The following is a 14,303-nucleotide window of genomic DNA, read 5'->3' as shown; positions in this document are numbered from 1 at the left end:
TTGTGTTTTTTTATATCCTTTTGCACTGGCTCCATAAAGTGCAAACGAGTGCAGCATTTACATGTAAATCCATCAGCTTTATTCTTTTCTAAGGAGCAGTGCATTTGTCCAGCAGCTCAGGAAACACTTTAGTAATATACATTTGTTCAGACAAACATCAATGGCGAGCACTTAGCAGAGCACACAGTGAAGATACTCTCTGGGGAACATGATACTGTACTGAACAGACTGTACCTGTTCTTTTTTTTTTCCCCATTTAGCCATGTTACAATATCATAATTCTACATTTACAGCAGCGATGTAAATCATAAACTGTAAAATGTGTCTTACTGTCTCTTTATAATGGAAATCATTGTATCCAAAACAATTTTGCACTTACCGTTGTGCTCTGATACCGGTTGACATTTTAGATATAAACTATAGCAGTGTTGTTAATTAGGAAACGAAGTGATATGGAGAGATAACACTAATAGCGGTTTGAGTAGTGTGTTTACTATATGGGGGGGGGGGGGGTGAAGATGTAATTACTCTGTATTTATGGATATAGCTTTCATAATCGACGTTCACCTTGAAATCAACCTCTGAGGCTTGCCATTTAGTGAACTGTCTCTGTTTACACCTGCTATGTCAGCTTCCTTTATTGTTAGAGAGATGTTAAAACGGCAATCAGCTGCCTGCAGAATGTGCCTCAAACTGCTCTAGCAATTGCTAATTAGAAGGGAATGTTTACTTTACATCCTGTTCTAGTTTCATATGTGACACGCCATCAAACTGCCTAATTAAATTTGCCATACCCTTTCATTCAAAGCAATGTCTTCGAGTGGCACCGAGCCTAAAAAAAAATGCAGCTACTTTTGCCATCCGCGATCGGATTGCAGATCCATTTGCTTTGGGTTGCACGCCTCATCCCTTTAAAACGGAACACATATTATTTACACAGGTTCTGTGGCTAATTAAGGTGGTAATGAAAACTCACGTGGTGTCTTATCTGCATTTAATTAGCCTCAGAACCGGTGTAATGACTATATGTTGAGGTTTAAAGGGATGAGGTGGCAACCCTAGGCACATGGCAAAAAAAAAAACGACAAATGAACTTTTAACATCTTCAGCAATTATGCCCCACATATACATGATGAGTGCCAGCTTCTAACACAAACATCCTCATCACAAATAAAAGCATTTTAATTACAAAACATACAATTCATTTTTTTTTTGTCATTTAAATTGGTATTTTATTATTACTATATAGTTAATGTCAGAGGCACTGCCAGTGCTGAAAAAAAAAAAAGTTTTCTTTCCAGAAATAGTGAAGATAAGCTCATAAAAATGCAATGTGGCACATTCCTTTTAAGTGATGGATAACAATGTGAGCTGGTACAAAGCATTGTAAATAAACCTATTATGGCTGCACTAATGATAAATCCATTTGATTTCCCATAAAGAAGCAAATAAAAATGTGCTCTTACCAAACATAAAGGGATCTTCAGCTCCTGTGATATAATGTATGCCATTCTGTAAGCTGGAAGGTGTAAACAATCCTCCTTTGAGTGTCTTGCTGCGTGAGCACACATGCATAGCACAACAGAAAGCACTTATATAAATAGGGCAGCCACTGCTGACAGTGGCTACGTATTGCTTGGCTGATCTCGGTTATGTGGCATGCGCCTGCAGCTCTACCCTTGTACTGAACAGAGAAAGCTGCAAGTATATCACCATCGTCACAACATACACAGGGCTTGCATGCTTTAATGTATGCTGGGATTACTACACCAACTGTAATGCAGTGCATTTAGCTGAAGATTTTTTTTTTTTTAATTTAGAATCCTTCGCCTACAATAAAAAGGAAAATGTAAAAATAATAATAATAACATTCTGTTATACATTGCAGCAATTTATAGGAAGGCGATGTAATTGTGCCGTCAGTAGGATGCATGTTGAAATCTGTATTAAATGATGTATAAGGCAACATGCAATTTTATAATACTGATATTGTACAATATAATGAAATGTAATGGAAAGTCAGACTTGTTACAATCTTTTTCCAGTTGACCACTGTGAGTCTGAACATATTGTGGGGTAGATTTACTTAGGCTGGCCATACATGTTCAATTTTCTTATACAATTTTCCTTTAGATTTACCAAAAAACATATAATATGAGGTCAAAACGAAACAACTTTTAATTGTATCCAATTAGACAGGCCCTTGCAATACATAGTTTAAAGCTGGCCATACATTATACAATTTTCTTCTATAGATTTCCTTTAGATTTACCAAAACCATATAATATGAGGTCAAATCTAAACACTTTAAATTTGTGTGCAATCAGGCAGGCCCTATGCAGTTGAAGGTAAATCTAAAGGAAATTGAATAATAAAATTGTATGGTGTATTGCCAGCTTTAGGTAAATCTAAAGATAAATTGTACAAGAGGATTGAACATGTTTGGCCAGCCTTAAGCCCCATACACGCTATTTTCTGCAGATTTTTTCCTTCAGATTTACCAAAACCATATAATATGAGGTCAAACCTTAGGAGTTTCAATTTGTATGCAAACAGGCAGGCCCTTGCACTACATGGTTTTCGTAAATCTGAAGACAAAAATCATCCGAAAATCTGATAGTGTGTATGGGGCTTAAAGCGGAGGTCCACCCTAAAATGGACCTCCGCTCATCGGAATCCCCCCCCCTCCGGCGCCACAATCGGCACCTTTCAGGGGGGAGGGGGGTGCAGTTACCTGGATAATCCAGGTAACTGCACCCACTTCCGGGCTAGCTCTCTGCGGAACGGGCCGTACGTTACGCCCCGTTCCGCAAGCGCCCGCCTCCTTCAGCAAGTGCCCCGCTGCCTGCTGGGAAACACACAGCTCCCAGAGGCAGCGGGGACCGTCCGGATTGCGCCGCGCGGCTCGCGCATGCGCAGTAGGGAACCGGGAAATGAAGCCGAAAGGCTCCATTTCCTGATTCCCATACCCAAGATGGCGGCGGGACCCAGCAGCCGAGCGAGCGATCGGCTTCGGGTGCCGACATCGCGGGCGCGCTGGACAGGTAAGTGTCACTATTTAAAAGTCAGCAGCTGCAGTATTTGTAGCTGCTGGCTTTTAAAAAAAAAAAAAAAAAAAACGCGGAGTCCCGGTGGACTCCCGCTTTAAGACTAGTGCACTCAGAATCTGGTGCAGCTGTGCATGGTAGCTAATCAGCTTCTAAGGGATTATACAATTATACATTATACAATTTTCATGCACAATTTTCCTTTAGATTTACCTAAACCATATAATATGAGGTGATACTTAAACACTTTCAATTTTCACACAATCAGGAAGGCCCTTGCACTACATAGTTGAAGGTAAATCTAAAGGAAATTGAGTAAGAAAATTGTATAATGTATGACCAGCTTTATGCCACGTACACACAACTGTTTTTTTCTGTCGGAATAAACTCTGACGGTTTTTCCGACGGAGTTCCGAAATGGTCTTGCCTACACATGATCACACCAAAGTTCGACTGTCTAGAACGCGGTGACGTACAACACGTATGACGGGACTAGAAAAAAGGAAGTTCAATAGTCAGTAGCCAATAGCTGCCCATGCGTAGTTTTTGGTCCTTCGGATCAGCATACAGACGACTTTTTCTGCCGGAAAGTCCGACCGTGTGTACATTCGTTTAACTTGTTCAGTGAAGGGCAAAGAAAGTAGAGCACTTCAAGGCAGAAACTCTATATTTTCCTCTCCTACAAAATGAACTATTTTGCTAAGGGGCATTCTATGTAAGCATGGTGTAAATAGACCACCCACACTTCTGATGGTTTTACCTCTGAAAGGATCTTTTAAAGTGTTACTAACCCAGATAGCAAACAACTGTGCTGAAAGTTTGAAAATTACATGCTACCATGTTTGCCCGAAAGTAAGACCTACCCTGAAAATAAGACCTACCCTGGTTTTCCAGGAGGGCTGCAATATAAGCCCTGCCCCGAAAATAAGCCCTAGTGTGTGTGTTTCTGTAATTTAATCTGTAGCCAAATACCTTTGGTATACAGCACCGCTCACCTGATCTCCTCCTCTTCTCCTGCCTGTCAGGAGGGGATCTCACCCCCCTTCCTTCTGCAATGCTCTGATCATGGAAGAGAGCTCCGGTGGGCTATGGAAGCACCGAGTGGCGCTATAAGAAGGTATGTGACACCATAGATTACAGAAACACACCTTTTTCATTATATACTACTGTAATAAATGTATTTTACTTCACTTCACACTGGGGATTCCTGCCAGGCAGGGAGGGAGAGGGGGCGAGAAGACAGCACATTAAATGGCAAGCCCTACCCCAAAAATAAGCCCTTCTGTGTTTTTGGTTGCCAAAATTAATATAAGACTCGGGTGTCAGGGCTGGCTTAGCCCTTCCTTCACTGGGCTGGTTGCTCAGCTGTCGGTTAATTGCCAGCTCTCATCTCTCTCCACAGTTACCAGCTGTTCCTTATCCAGCTCTGACCTGCCTACTTAAAGCTGTCCAGCTCACTTCATATCTGCCTTCGCCTTGGTCACATCACAAGAAACCATCTACTGCAGTTTGTTTAAAGACTGGCTTGCTGACATCCCTTCTGGCTCCTTATCCTGCTTGCTGTTGCTCTACTTGGATCCCTGACTTCTGGCCTGGCTGATTACCCGATCTGGTTATTGAACTCTGGCCTGGCTGATTACCCGATCCGGTTATTGAACTCTGGCCTGGCTGACTACTCTATCCGGTTACGGACTCTGGCTATGCTTTGACTATGCTTTCTCTATTTACCTTTTTATTTAATAAACAAGTGTGATTTAATTGTACTTCTGTCTCGGTCTGATTCATGGTTTCTGACACCGGGCTTATTTTCAGGGAAAAACAAAAAACAGGGGTGATCAAATACCACCAAAAGAAAGTTCTCTTTGTGGGAAAAAAAGGACGTAAATTTAGTTTATGTACAGTGTCGCACCACTGCGCAATTGTCAGTTAAAGTGACGGATTTACAAATACTGTATTTAAGCATATAAACTCCGTTTTGTGTTGAAAATAACTGTGAAATCTAAAACTCCAGTGGGTGTAACAAGATTTGTCTTTTCTTTTTTTTTTTTTTTTTTTGATGATCCGAAAAATGGTCCAGTCCATGACTCTGATCCCAGGAACGATGGGATCCATGAGTTTTTTTATTCGTTGCACCCCTATAGAAGTCACAAGACTGCTATATTCTGCTGATGAGAAAAGGTAATTAGCAGTTTATAGTTACTAAAATAATTGCATTTCCATGTTCTGTGTACTGTGGGAGACCAGATATAGTAAATGCGGGGTCCTGGGTTTAGTAACACTTTAACCACTTCAGTACTGGGCCATGGTCATATGACATCCACAGATGGGATCTCCCATCCTGGGTGGGCGTCACATGATGTCCTTGGTATCTTGCAGCTCCTGCGGGCCCCTGGGGGCCTTCCTCGAACACAGCCCATCCCCGATCCGTGTGATCTGCCTCCCCGCTCCACCCCCGATCCAGGTGACCGGCTGTGTCCAATCACAGCCGGTCACATGTACTGGCTACATGCACGGCCCACATGCACGCCCCTAGGGCACGTGCAGAGCAGTGATCGGGGACGAGGCTTGTCACCCTGACACAGCCCAACCCCGATCGCAGTAAAGAGCCAATGAAATTGGCTCTTTACCACATGATTGGACACAGCCAGTCAATGAATGTAAACAAACCGTGGTAACGAGATGTTACCGGGTTCTCTTCCTCGCTAGATTACGGTAACATCTCGTAATTGCTTAGTGTACACCAACACACACTGATTACCCCCTAATAAAGAGGACCTGTCACCAGCCATCAAAGTACCTATCATCACCCATCAAAGCCCATCTGAGTACCTGAGTACCTGTCACAGCCAATCTGAGTACCTGAGTACCTTTTACAGCCCATCTGAGTACCCAAGTACCCGAGTACCTGTCACAACCCATCTGAGTACCCAAGTGCCTGAGTACCTGTCTCAGCCCATCTGAGTACCCGAGTACCTGTCACAGCCCATCTGAGTACCCAAGTGCCCGAGTACCTGTCACAGCCCATCTGAGTACCCAAGTGCCTGAGTACCTGTCTCAGCCCATCTGAGTACCTGAGTACCTGTCACAGCCCATCTGAGTACCCAAGTAACCGAGCACCTGTCACAGCCCATCTGAGTACCCGAGTACCTGTCACAGCCCATCTGAGTACCCAAGTACCCGAGTACCTGTCACATCCCATCTGAGTACCCAAGTACCCGAGTACCTGTCACATCCCATCTGAGTACCCAAGTACCCGAGTACCTGTCACAGCCCATCTGAGTACCCGAGTACCTGAGTACCTGCCACAGCCCATCTGAGTCCCTGAGTACCTGTCACAGCCCATCTGAGTACCCGAATACCTGAGTACCTGTCATAGTCCATCTGAGTACCCGAGTACCTGAGTACCTGTCACAGCCCACCTGAGTACCTGTCACAGTTCATCTGAGTACCCGAGTACCTGAGTACCTGTCACAGTCCATCTGAGTACCTGTTACAGTTCATCTGACTACCCGAGTACCTGTCCAAGCCCATCTGAGAACCCGAGTACCTGTCACAGCCCATCTGAGTACCCGAATACCTGTCACAGTCCATCTGAGTACCCGTATACCTGTCAAAAAAACACTTTGGGGTATTTGTTTTCCAAAATGGGGTAATTTTTGGGTAATTCCATTGTTCTGGTGCTCCAGGGCCTTCAAAAGTGTAATAGATTGTTAGGAAATTAGAGGTGTAATTTATGCTCCTAGAACACCTGACGGTGCTCCCTCCATGTTGGCCCTTTGTATGTGGCCAGGCTGTGTAAAAATCACACACATGTGGTATTGCCATACTCAGGATGAGTAGCAGAATGTATTTTGGGGTGTCATTTTTGCTATGTACATGCTTTGAGTTAGAAATATCTTATAAACTGATCACTTTGTGTAAAAAAATATATATTTTCATTTTCTTTCCACGTTTTCCGAAGATTTGTGGAAAAAAATTAACTGTTCAAAAGACTCATTATGCCTCATAGAATAGACGTTGGGGTGTTTGCTTTCCAAAATTGGGTCATTTTGTGGGTAATTCCACTGTCCTGGGGCTCCTGGGCCTTTACAATTGTAATAGGTTGTTAGGAAATTAGAGGTGTAATTTATGCTCCTAGAACCCCTGACGGTGCTCCCTGCATGTTGGACCTCTCTGTGTGGCCAGGCTGTGTAAAAGTCCCACACATGTGGTATCATCATACTGAGGAGGAGTAGCAGAATGTATTTTGGCGAGTAATTGGAAGTATGCATATGCTGTGTGTGAGAAATAACTTGTTATTATGACAATTTTGTGGGGGAAAAAAAATCTTAATTTTCCCAAGAATTGTGCGAAAAAATGACAACTTCAAAAAACTTACCATGCCTCTTACTAAATACCTTGGACAGTCTACTTTTCAAAAGGGGGTCATTTGGGGAGTATTTGTACTGTCCTGACGTTTCAGAGCCTCAAGAAATGAGATAAGCTGTCAGTGCATTAGGAGTGATCAGATGTGATCAGTTTTCAATGATTTGCACCATAGCTTGTAGACTCTATAACTTTCAAAGAGACTAAATAATATCCACTAATTTGGGTTATTTTTACCAAAGAGATGTAGCAGTATAAATTTTGGCCCAGATTTATGAACAAAAATGACTTATTTGCAAAAATGTTATCATAGAAACTAAAAAAAGTGTTTTTTTTTCAAAATTTTCGCACTTTTTTCACTTATGTAGCAAAAGTGATTAAATACCACCAAAAGAAAGCTCTATTTGTATGAAAAAAATGATAAAAAATTTATTTGGGTACAGTGTTGCATGACTGAGTCAAAGTGTGAGAGCGCTGGAAGCTAAAAATTGATCTGGGAAGGAAGGGTGTATAAATGCCCTGTATTGAAGTTGTTAAAGATTGGACTCTGATACGGCTCAATGTTATCCTACATTTCCATGCACATTAGGATAATTAAGGTATATTTTAAGCTCAGAGTTTAGAGACACAAAAAAAATTCTTCTGGTTTGCGTTTTTGAGTGTGAAGAGGCCGCAAACCTTATCCGGTTCCCGAGCTCCGCCCAAGCTGACGTCACTTTCGGCATCGGTTTCTGGTATCAGTGCATTTTCACGAGTATCAATACCCCCAAAAATGCCAAGTATCGGCCCCGATACCAGTATCAGTATCTGTGCATCCCTATTTTAAACAGTTAACTATTTTGTTAGAACTGTCTTCTTTGCAAATTAACTATTTTGTTAGAACTTGTATTTAGACAACAGAGTCACTTTAAATGCAAGGTAATATGAAGAGAGAATCAGGACCTAGCTTTACTGCTTTAAGGATGTGCAATTCATAAGACCAGTTGAATACAGGTGCATCTCATAAAATTAGAATATTATCAAAAAGTCATTTTACTGTACTTCAGTAATTTAATTCAAAAAGTGAAACTCATGTATTTTATATAGATGTGTTACACACAGATTGATATATTTCAACCATTTATTTTTTATTTTGATGATTATGGCTTACAGCTAGTGAAAACCCAAAAATTCTGTATCTCAGAAAATTTGAATATTACATAAGACCAATAAAAAAAAGGATTTTTTTAATACAGAAATGTTGGCTTACTGAAAAGCAGGAATTACTGAATCAATGAGGCATGGCATGGAGGAAATCAACCTGTGGCACTGCTGAGGTGTTATGGAAGCCCAGGTTGCTTTGATAGCGGCCTTCAGCTCATCTGCATTTTTGGGTCTGATGTCTCTCTTCTTCCTCTTGACAATACCCAACAGATTCTCTATGGGGTTTAGGTCAGGCGAGTTTGCTGGTCAATGAAGCACAGTGATACCATGATCAAGAAACCAGGTAAAGTTGGTCAGCAGAATGAAGTATGAAGTGCTCTAGAATTTCCTGTTAGGCCGCGTACACACGGGCGGACTGTTCGCCCAACTTTGTCCGCTGAACAGTGTTTGGGCGGACAGTCCGCTCGTCTGTGGGCTTTCAGCGGACAGTTTCAGCGGACAGTTTGACGGACAAGGTTTTTCGGAATTTCCGAAAAACTGTCCGCTGAAACCTTGTTTCAGCGAACAGTCCGCTCGTGTGTAGGCTTGTTCGTCAAACAAAGTTGCGCGCATGCTCAGAAAGGATTTTCACGCCGAAAGTTATAATGCAGTGTATAGGACGTCGTATTTTTCGTCCCGTCGTACGTGCCGTTCACGTCATCGCGCACGGTTTCAGCAAACTGTTCGTCCGTCGTGTGTGGCCATGTCCGTCCATGCTAAGTTTGAGCGGACTGTTTGCCGAAACTGTTTGACGGACAAAGTTGGGCGAACAGTCCGCGCGTGTGTACGCGGCCTAAGAGGGCTGCACTGGCTTTGGACTTGATAAAACACAGTGGACCAACATCAGCAGATGGCATGGCTTCCCAAATCATCACTGACTGTGGAAAATTGTGCATTTCATTTGAAAATCAAGGTCCCAGAGTCTGGAGGAAGAGTGGAGAGGCACAGAATCCAAGTTGCATGAGGTCCAGTATGAAGTTTCCACAGTCAGCTGGCATAGTGATAACATGGTTGGGGACTCATTGTCAGTAAGAACCAGGGCTGTTAGTCACAGGGCATTTTAAGGCAGTATTAAACCCAAAAGCATACATTTATCAAGTTGCATCTTACCGAATCCTAAATGTGATGGCTGCATTCCTTTTTTTAAGCTTTCTTTCTTCTGTTTTCATCTTGTGATCTGCCTAGTAAGTAAGTTGTTTTTTTCCAGAGGTTTCAGTTTACAGGGGAGAGGAAAAAAACAGTTAACACTGGCAGGGCTGCTTACAATGATCAGTTTTAGTTATTTAAACCTTTATCCCAAAAGAAAAAAAAAATTGATTATAAAGTGTTAGCTGAAGTTTAGCTTCAAATGATTAAATAGTGTTTTTAATCTTCTAGCACATCTAAAGCCGCGTACACACGTAGCGGTATGTCCGATGTACTTAGTATGGCGGACTTCCCGCCAGACTGTACGTCGGACTTTCCGAACGGGCTACTTGCCCACACACGGCACTTTTTGAGCGGACTAGTACTAAGTTCCGCCTTACTATCCGCCCTACTTTTGAAATGAACGGACTCGCCCACACACGCGGAGGAAAGTCAGCTCATTTCGAGCGCATCTCCAGGTAGGCGGGGCCCGCGAAGGAGACCTTGCTGGCCCCGCCGCCTGGTATGGACTTAAAGGGGCACCCCAACGCCAAAAAAAATCGTCGTGGGGGTCCCCCCCAAGTCCACAACAGACCCTTGTCCGAGCACGCTACCCGGCTGGCCAGGAAAGGGGGGGCGAGCGAGCGCCCCCCCCTCCTGAGCCGTACCAGGCCGCGTGCCCTCAACATGGGGGGTGCCTTGGGGAAGGGGGGGCCGCGCGGCCCCCCCACCCCAAAGCACCTTGTCCCCATGTTGATGAGGACAAGGGCCTCTTCCCGACAACCCCAGCTGACTGGGGGCACTCTAATACAGGAGGTGTGTTACTGTCCAGATCATCAGGTGAAAAGAGAGAAAAAAGACTAAAAAGAGGAAACTGATGCAGCCACCACATCTAATGATTGCTAATCTGCAATATATTACATTTTTGATTTTGAATTTAATACTGCTTTAACAGCTAGCAGCTGCGCACAGTTTTGACAGATAGTTGTCAAAAATAAGACCTAGATAAACATGCCTTTAGTGCAGTAAACTGCACATGGAAAGTTAATTAACAGATGGTAAGCAAGGAGGTCATTTTTTACTTGTAAATGACCACCAACAATCATCATTCATTGCTATACTGGTCCTAATAGCCAATATGAAAATGACCTTTGTGTTTAATACATTTCTGTAACAGTAAATTGGGTAAATCAGAAATAGTTGTAAATATAATTTCACTATAGTAACAGTCTTTTTGACCTATACTGTATAACTACAAAGTGCATTTCTAAAATGACTAAGGTCAAGAGGTATGCAGTTTTTATATTATGTATCAATATATCACATCAGTGACATTTCTAACCACACCCTGTACTGATTTAAGTATCATTACCAGGACTCAGAAACCTCAGAAAACCGGAACTCCATAGCCTTAAAGAAGAACTGAACTTTGGAAGTTGTACTCCAAAAAAGGAGTAAATTGGCAAAAGACTAGTCGTGTGCATTGCCTGTGGTCTCCCTGAAGCTGATTGTGTCCCTATTACTAACTTACCATGCCTAATTTTGAACTGTGTCTCTGTGTGGAGGTAGCCATTTTGGTAGGGGCAAGCAGTGGTGTATTTTAGTTTTGTGCTTCCCTAGGCAAGACTAAAATCAGGCACCCCTATCTAAATTTGTTCCACTCCTTCCTGTTTAAGATCCATCCCTTCATTTGTAAACCCCACCTCTTTCTCTTTAGGATCCACCACTTCCCATTAGAGCTCTAAATCTTCAGAGGTGGGGGGAGAGAGAGGGGGGGGGGCTGAGAGGGGGGTGAGAGGGGGGTGAGAGAGAGAGCGGAATGAGAGGGAGAGGGTGTGAGAGAGAGTGAGTGAAAGAGGGGGTGAGAGAGAGAGAAAGGGGGTGAGAACGAGAGGTAGGGGGAAAGCAGTGGGGGAGAGAGAGAGATGGGGTGAGAGAGAGGCAGAAGAGGTGTGTGGAAAGAGAGGGGGGAAGAGAGAGGGTGGGAAAGGGAGGGAGGAGTAGTGAGACAGAGGGAGGCTTCCCTATCCCCCCCCCTGTGGATTTAGTGTACCTGGAAGGTTCTCCCATTCCCCCCAAAAAACTACACAAACTCTCACCTTCCCGCAGCCTGCCAAATCCTTTTTACCTGCTGTGTCTAGCAAGGCTGCCGAGGCATGATCTCAGCCTGGGACTCCGACCTGCTCTGCCAAGTGAGCTACTTCCTGGTTTGGAGGCTGTAGCCACCCCCACCTCCTGCTTCTGGTTTGCTCCCCTGTCACTCTCTAGTGGGTGGTACCTGGGTGTAGCCTGCACTCCCATAATAACGTCATTACTTGTGGTGTCTCTTCTGCTAGGGGGCAGAACTGCCACCCCGAAAAGTGTCACCCAAGGCAAACGTCTCGCTTGGCTCTTGGTAGATACACTCCTGGGGCCAAGGCAGTGCCTCTTAATTTCAGTGCCTCTAGCAAGGAGAACATTGGGCAGCACAGTAGTGACTTCACCAAATATCACATTCAATCTCCTAAGACTAGTAGTGAGAGGCAGCAGTGCCTTAGATCTTAAACTGAGGAGATATATAGCTTTCAGGCTACAGAACAAGAACACCTAGGTGTACACACATACTACATTGAAGCAGAATGCTTTTTTCAGAAGTAAAAAGCATAAATTATTCAGGATACTGCTTAGGCACAACTAACAGTTGGGACCAAATCCTAGATACATAGAACACGGAAGAAAAATGGGAATGCTTTAGGAGCATATTAAACATGGGTATCACACAGTACATTCCAATGGGCAATAAATATAGAAGAGTGAAGGTTAAACCTGAGATAATGTAAAAGCCCTACTAAGGAAAAAAAAAAGGCCTTTAAACAACATAAAGGGGATGGGTCACTGTCAGCATTTCAATACTAAAAGGAATGCAATAAGAAGTGTAAGAACGCAATCAGGGCAGCCAAAAAAGATTATGAGAGACACGTAGTGGAGGAGAGTAAAAAAAATCCAAAGAAATGTTTTATATATATTAACAGTAAAAAGGCAAGATCAGAACTCGTTGCTCACATAAAAGACGAGGATGGGAGAATGGTTATGGATAACACAGAGAAGGCAACTGTACTAAATGTCTAAATGATTCAGTCAGGTTATAGCCAGACCATTGTTCCTAATGTTCCTAATCTGTGGACAGCATACCGACAGGATTGGTACCAGCTGATTGGAGAAAAGCCAATGTGGTACCAATATTCAAAAAAGGCCAGATGGCCTAACATCAATCGTTGGTAAATTATTGGAGGGGATGATAAGGGATTATATCCAAAAATTTACTGAAGAAAAAAATATTATAATTAGTTATCAGCATGGGCTTATGAAAGGTCGTTCTTGCCAGACCAATCTGTTAACATTCTATGAGGAAGTGAGCTGCCATCTAGACAGGGGGAGGCCTGTGGATTTAGTGTACCTGGATTTTGCAAAGGCGTTCGACACAGTGGCCCATAAGCGCTTAATCTACAAGCTGAGGTCTGTAGGTTTGGCCCATAAGGTTTGTTCTTGGATAAAAAATATGGTTACAGGGGTGTGTCCAAAGGGTAGTGATAAATAACGTGTACTCAGACTGGTTTGGAGTGGTAAGTGGGGTGCCCTAGGGTTCTGTCTTGGGATCAATTCTATTCAATTTATTCACAAATGATATAGAGGATGGGATAAATAGCTTAATCTCAGTTTTTGTGGACAACACAAAATCAAGCAGGGCAATAACTTCATATCAGGATATAGAAATTTTACAGAAAGACCTGAACAAAATAATGGAGTGGGCAAATACATGGCAAATGAGGTTTAATGTGGAAAAATATAAGGTAAAAAACATAAATGCAAACTACTCCCTAGGGGGAGAACCTCTGGGGGAATCAAGGATGGAGAAAGATCTGGGGATCCTAGTAGATGGCAGATTAAGCAATAGTAAGCTGCTACAACTACAGCCAGCAGAACATTAGCATGTATAAAAAAAGGCATATACTCCAGAGATAGAACAATAATCCTCTCAAAAAAAAGAAAGAATAAATAAAATAAATTATATATCGAAAGAACTGTATTACCGGTAATTAGAACAAAAACATAAGAAGGAAAATGGTAATGAGATAAAAGATTTGATAGGGTTAAAGAAAGACGAACTGAGTAGTATACTGGAACAGGAAATAAGACAAACTTTCAATAAAGTAAATAAAGAAAGATACCGATGGGGAAACAAACCGGGAAAACATCTAGCAAGAATATTGAAAGAAAATAAATCAAAAACCTATATAGAAAAAATAAAAAATAACCTAGGAAACTCAGTACATGCGACATCAGAAATAGCAAAAGTATTTCTAAAGTTCTATAAAGTATTATAGCCAATAACAACAGAAGAAGAGCAAATAAAAGACATAGAAAGAAAGGGAAGAATGCAAAGAAGCTAAATTACCTAGGTTAGAAGAAGAAAAGTTATCATAGTTTCAGAGACCCATAACTCAAGAAGAAATTCTACTGGCATTAAAAGGGGTGGTGACAGGAAAGAGCCCAGGTCCAGATGGCTTTTCAGCCATTACTATAAAAAGTTTAAAGACACACTAG

General features: G+C 42.5%; 1 protein-coding gene across 9 annotated transcripts in view; it reads right to left on the bottom strand.

Moving 5' to 3' along the window:
- Positions 1-14,303, bottom strand: part of AFF3 (ALF transcription elongation factor 3) — a 498,510-nt gene that overhangs the window by 381,891 nt on the left and 102,316 nt on the right. For 2 of the 9 annotated variants that reach the window (XM_077482711.1, XM_077482716.1), the window contains one exon: positions 1,467-1,519. The exons of 6 other annotated variants lie outside the window; for them this stretch is intronic. In XM_077482711.1, coding sequence (XP_077338837.1) covers positions 1,467-1,473 — 7 coding nt within the window. In that variant the 5' untranslated portion in view covers positions 1,474-1,519. Of the gene's footprint in view, positions 1-1,466; positions 1,520-14,303 lie in introns of those variants that run through there. One more of the 9 variants, XM_077482714.1, reaches the window with a different exon arrangement.

Source organism: Lithobates pipiens, unplaced genomic scaffold (genome assembly GCF_037356315.1).
Source record: "Lithobates pipiens isolate NorthernLeopardFrog02 unplaced genomic scaffold, aLitPip1_a1.2 Scaffold_16, whole genome shotgun sequence".
Lineage (NCBI taxonomy): Eukaryota > Metazoa > Chordata > Amphibia > Anura > Ranidae > Lithobates > Lithobates pipiens.
Note: the sequence above shows the minus strand (reverse complement) of the source record. Positions and strands in the feature narration are given on the sequence as shown.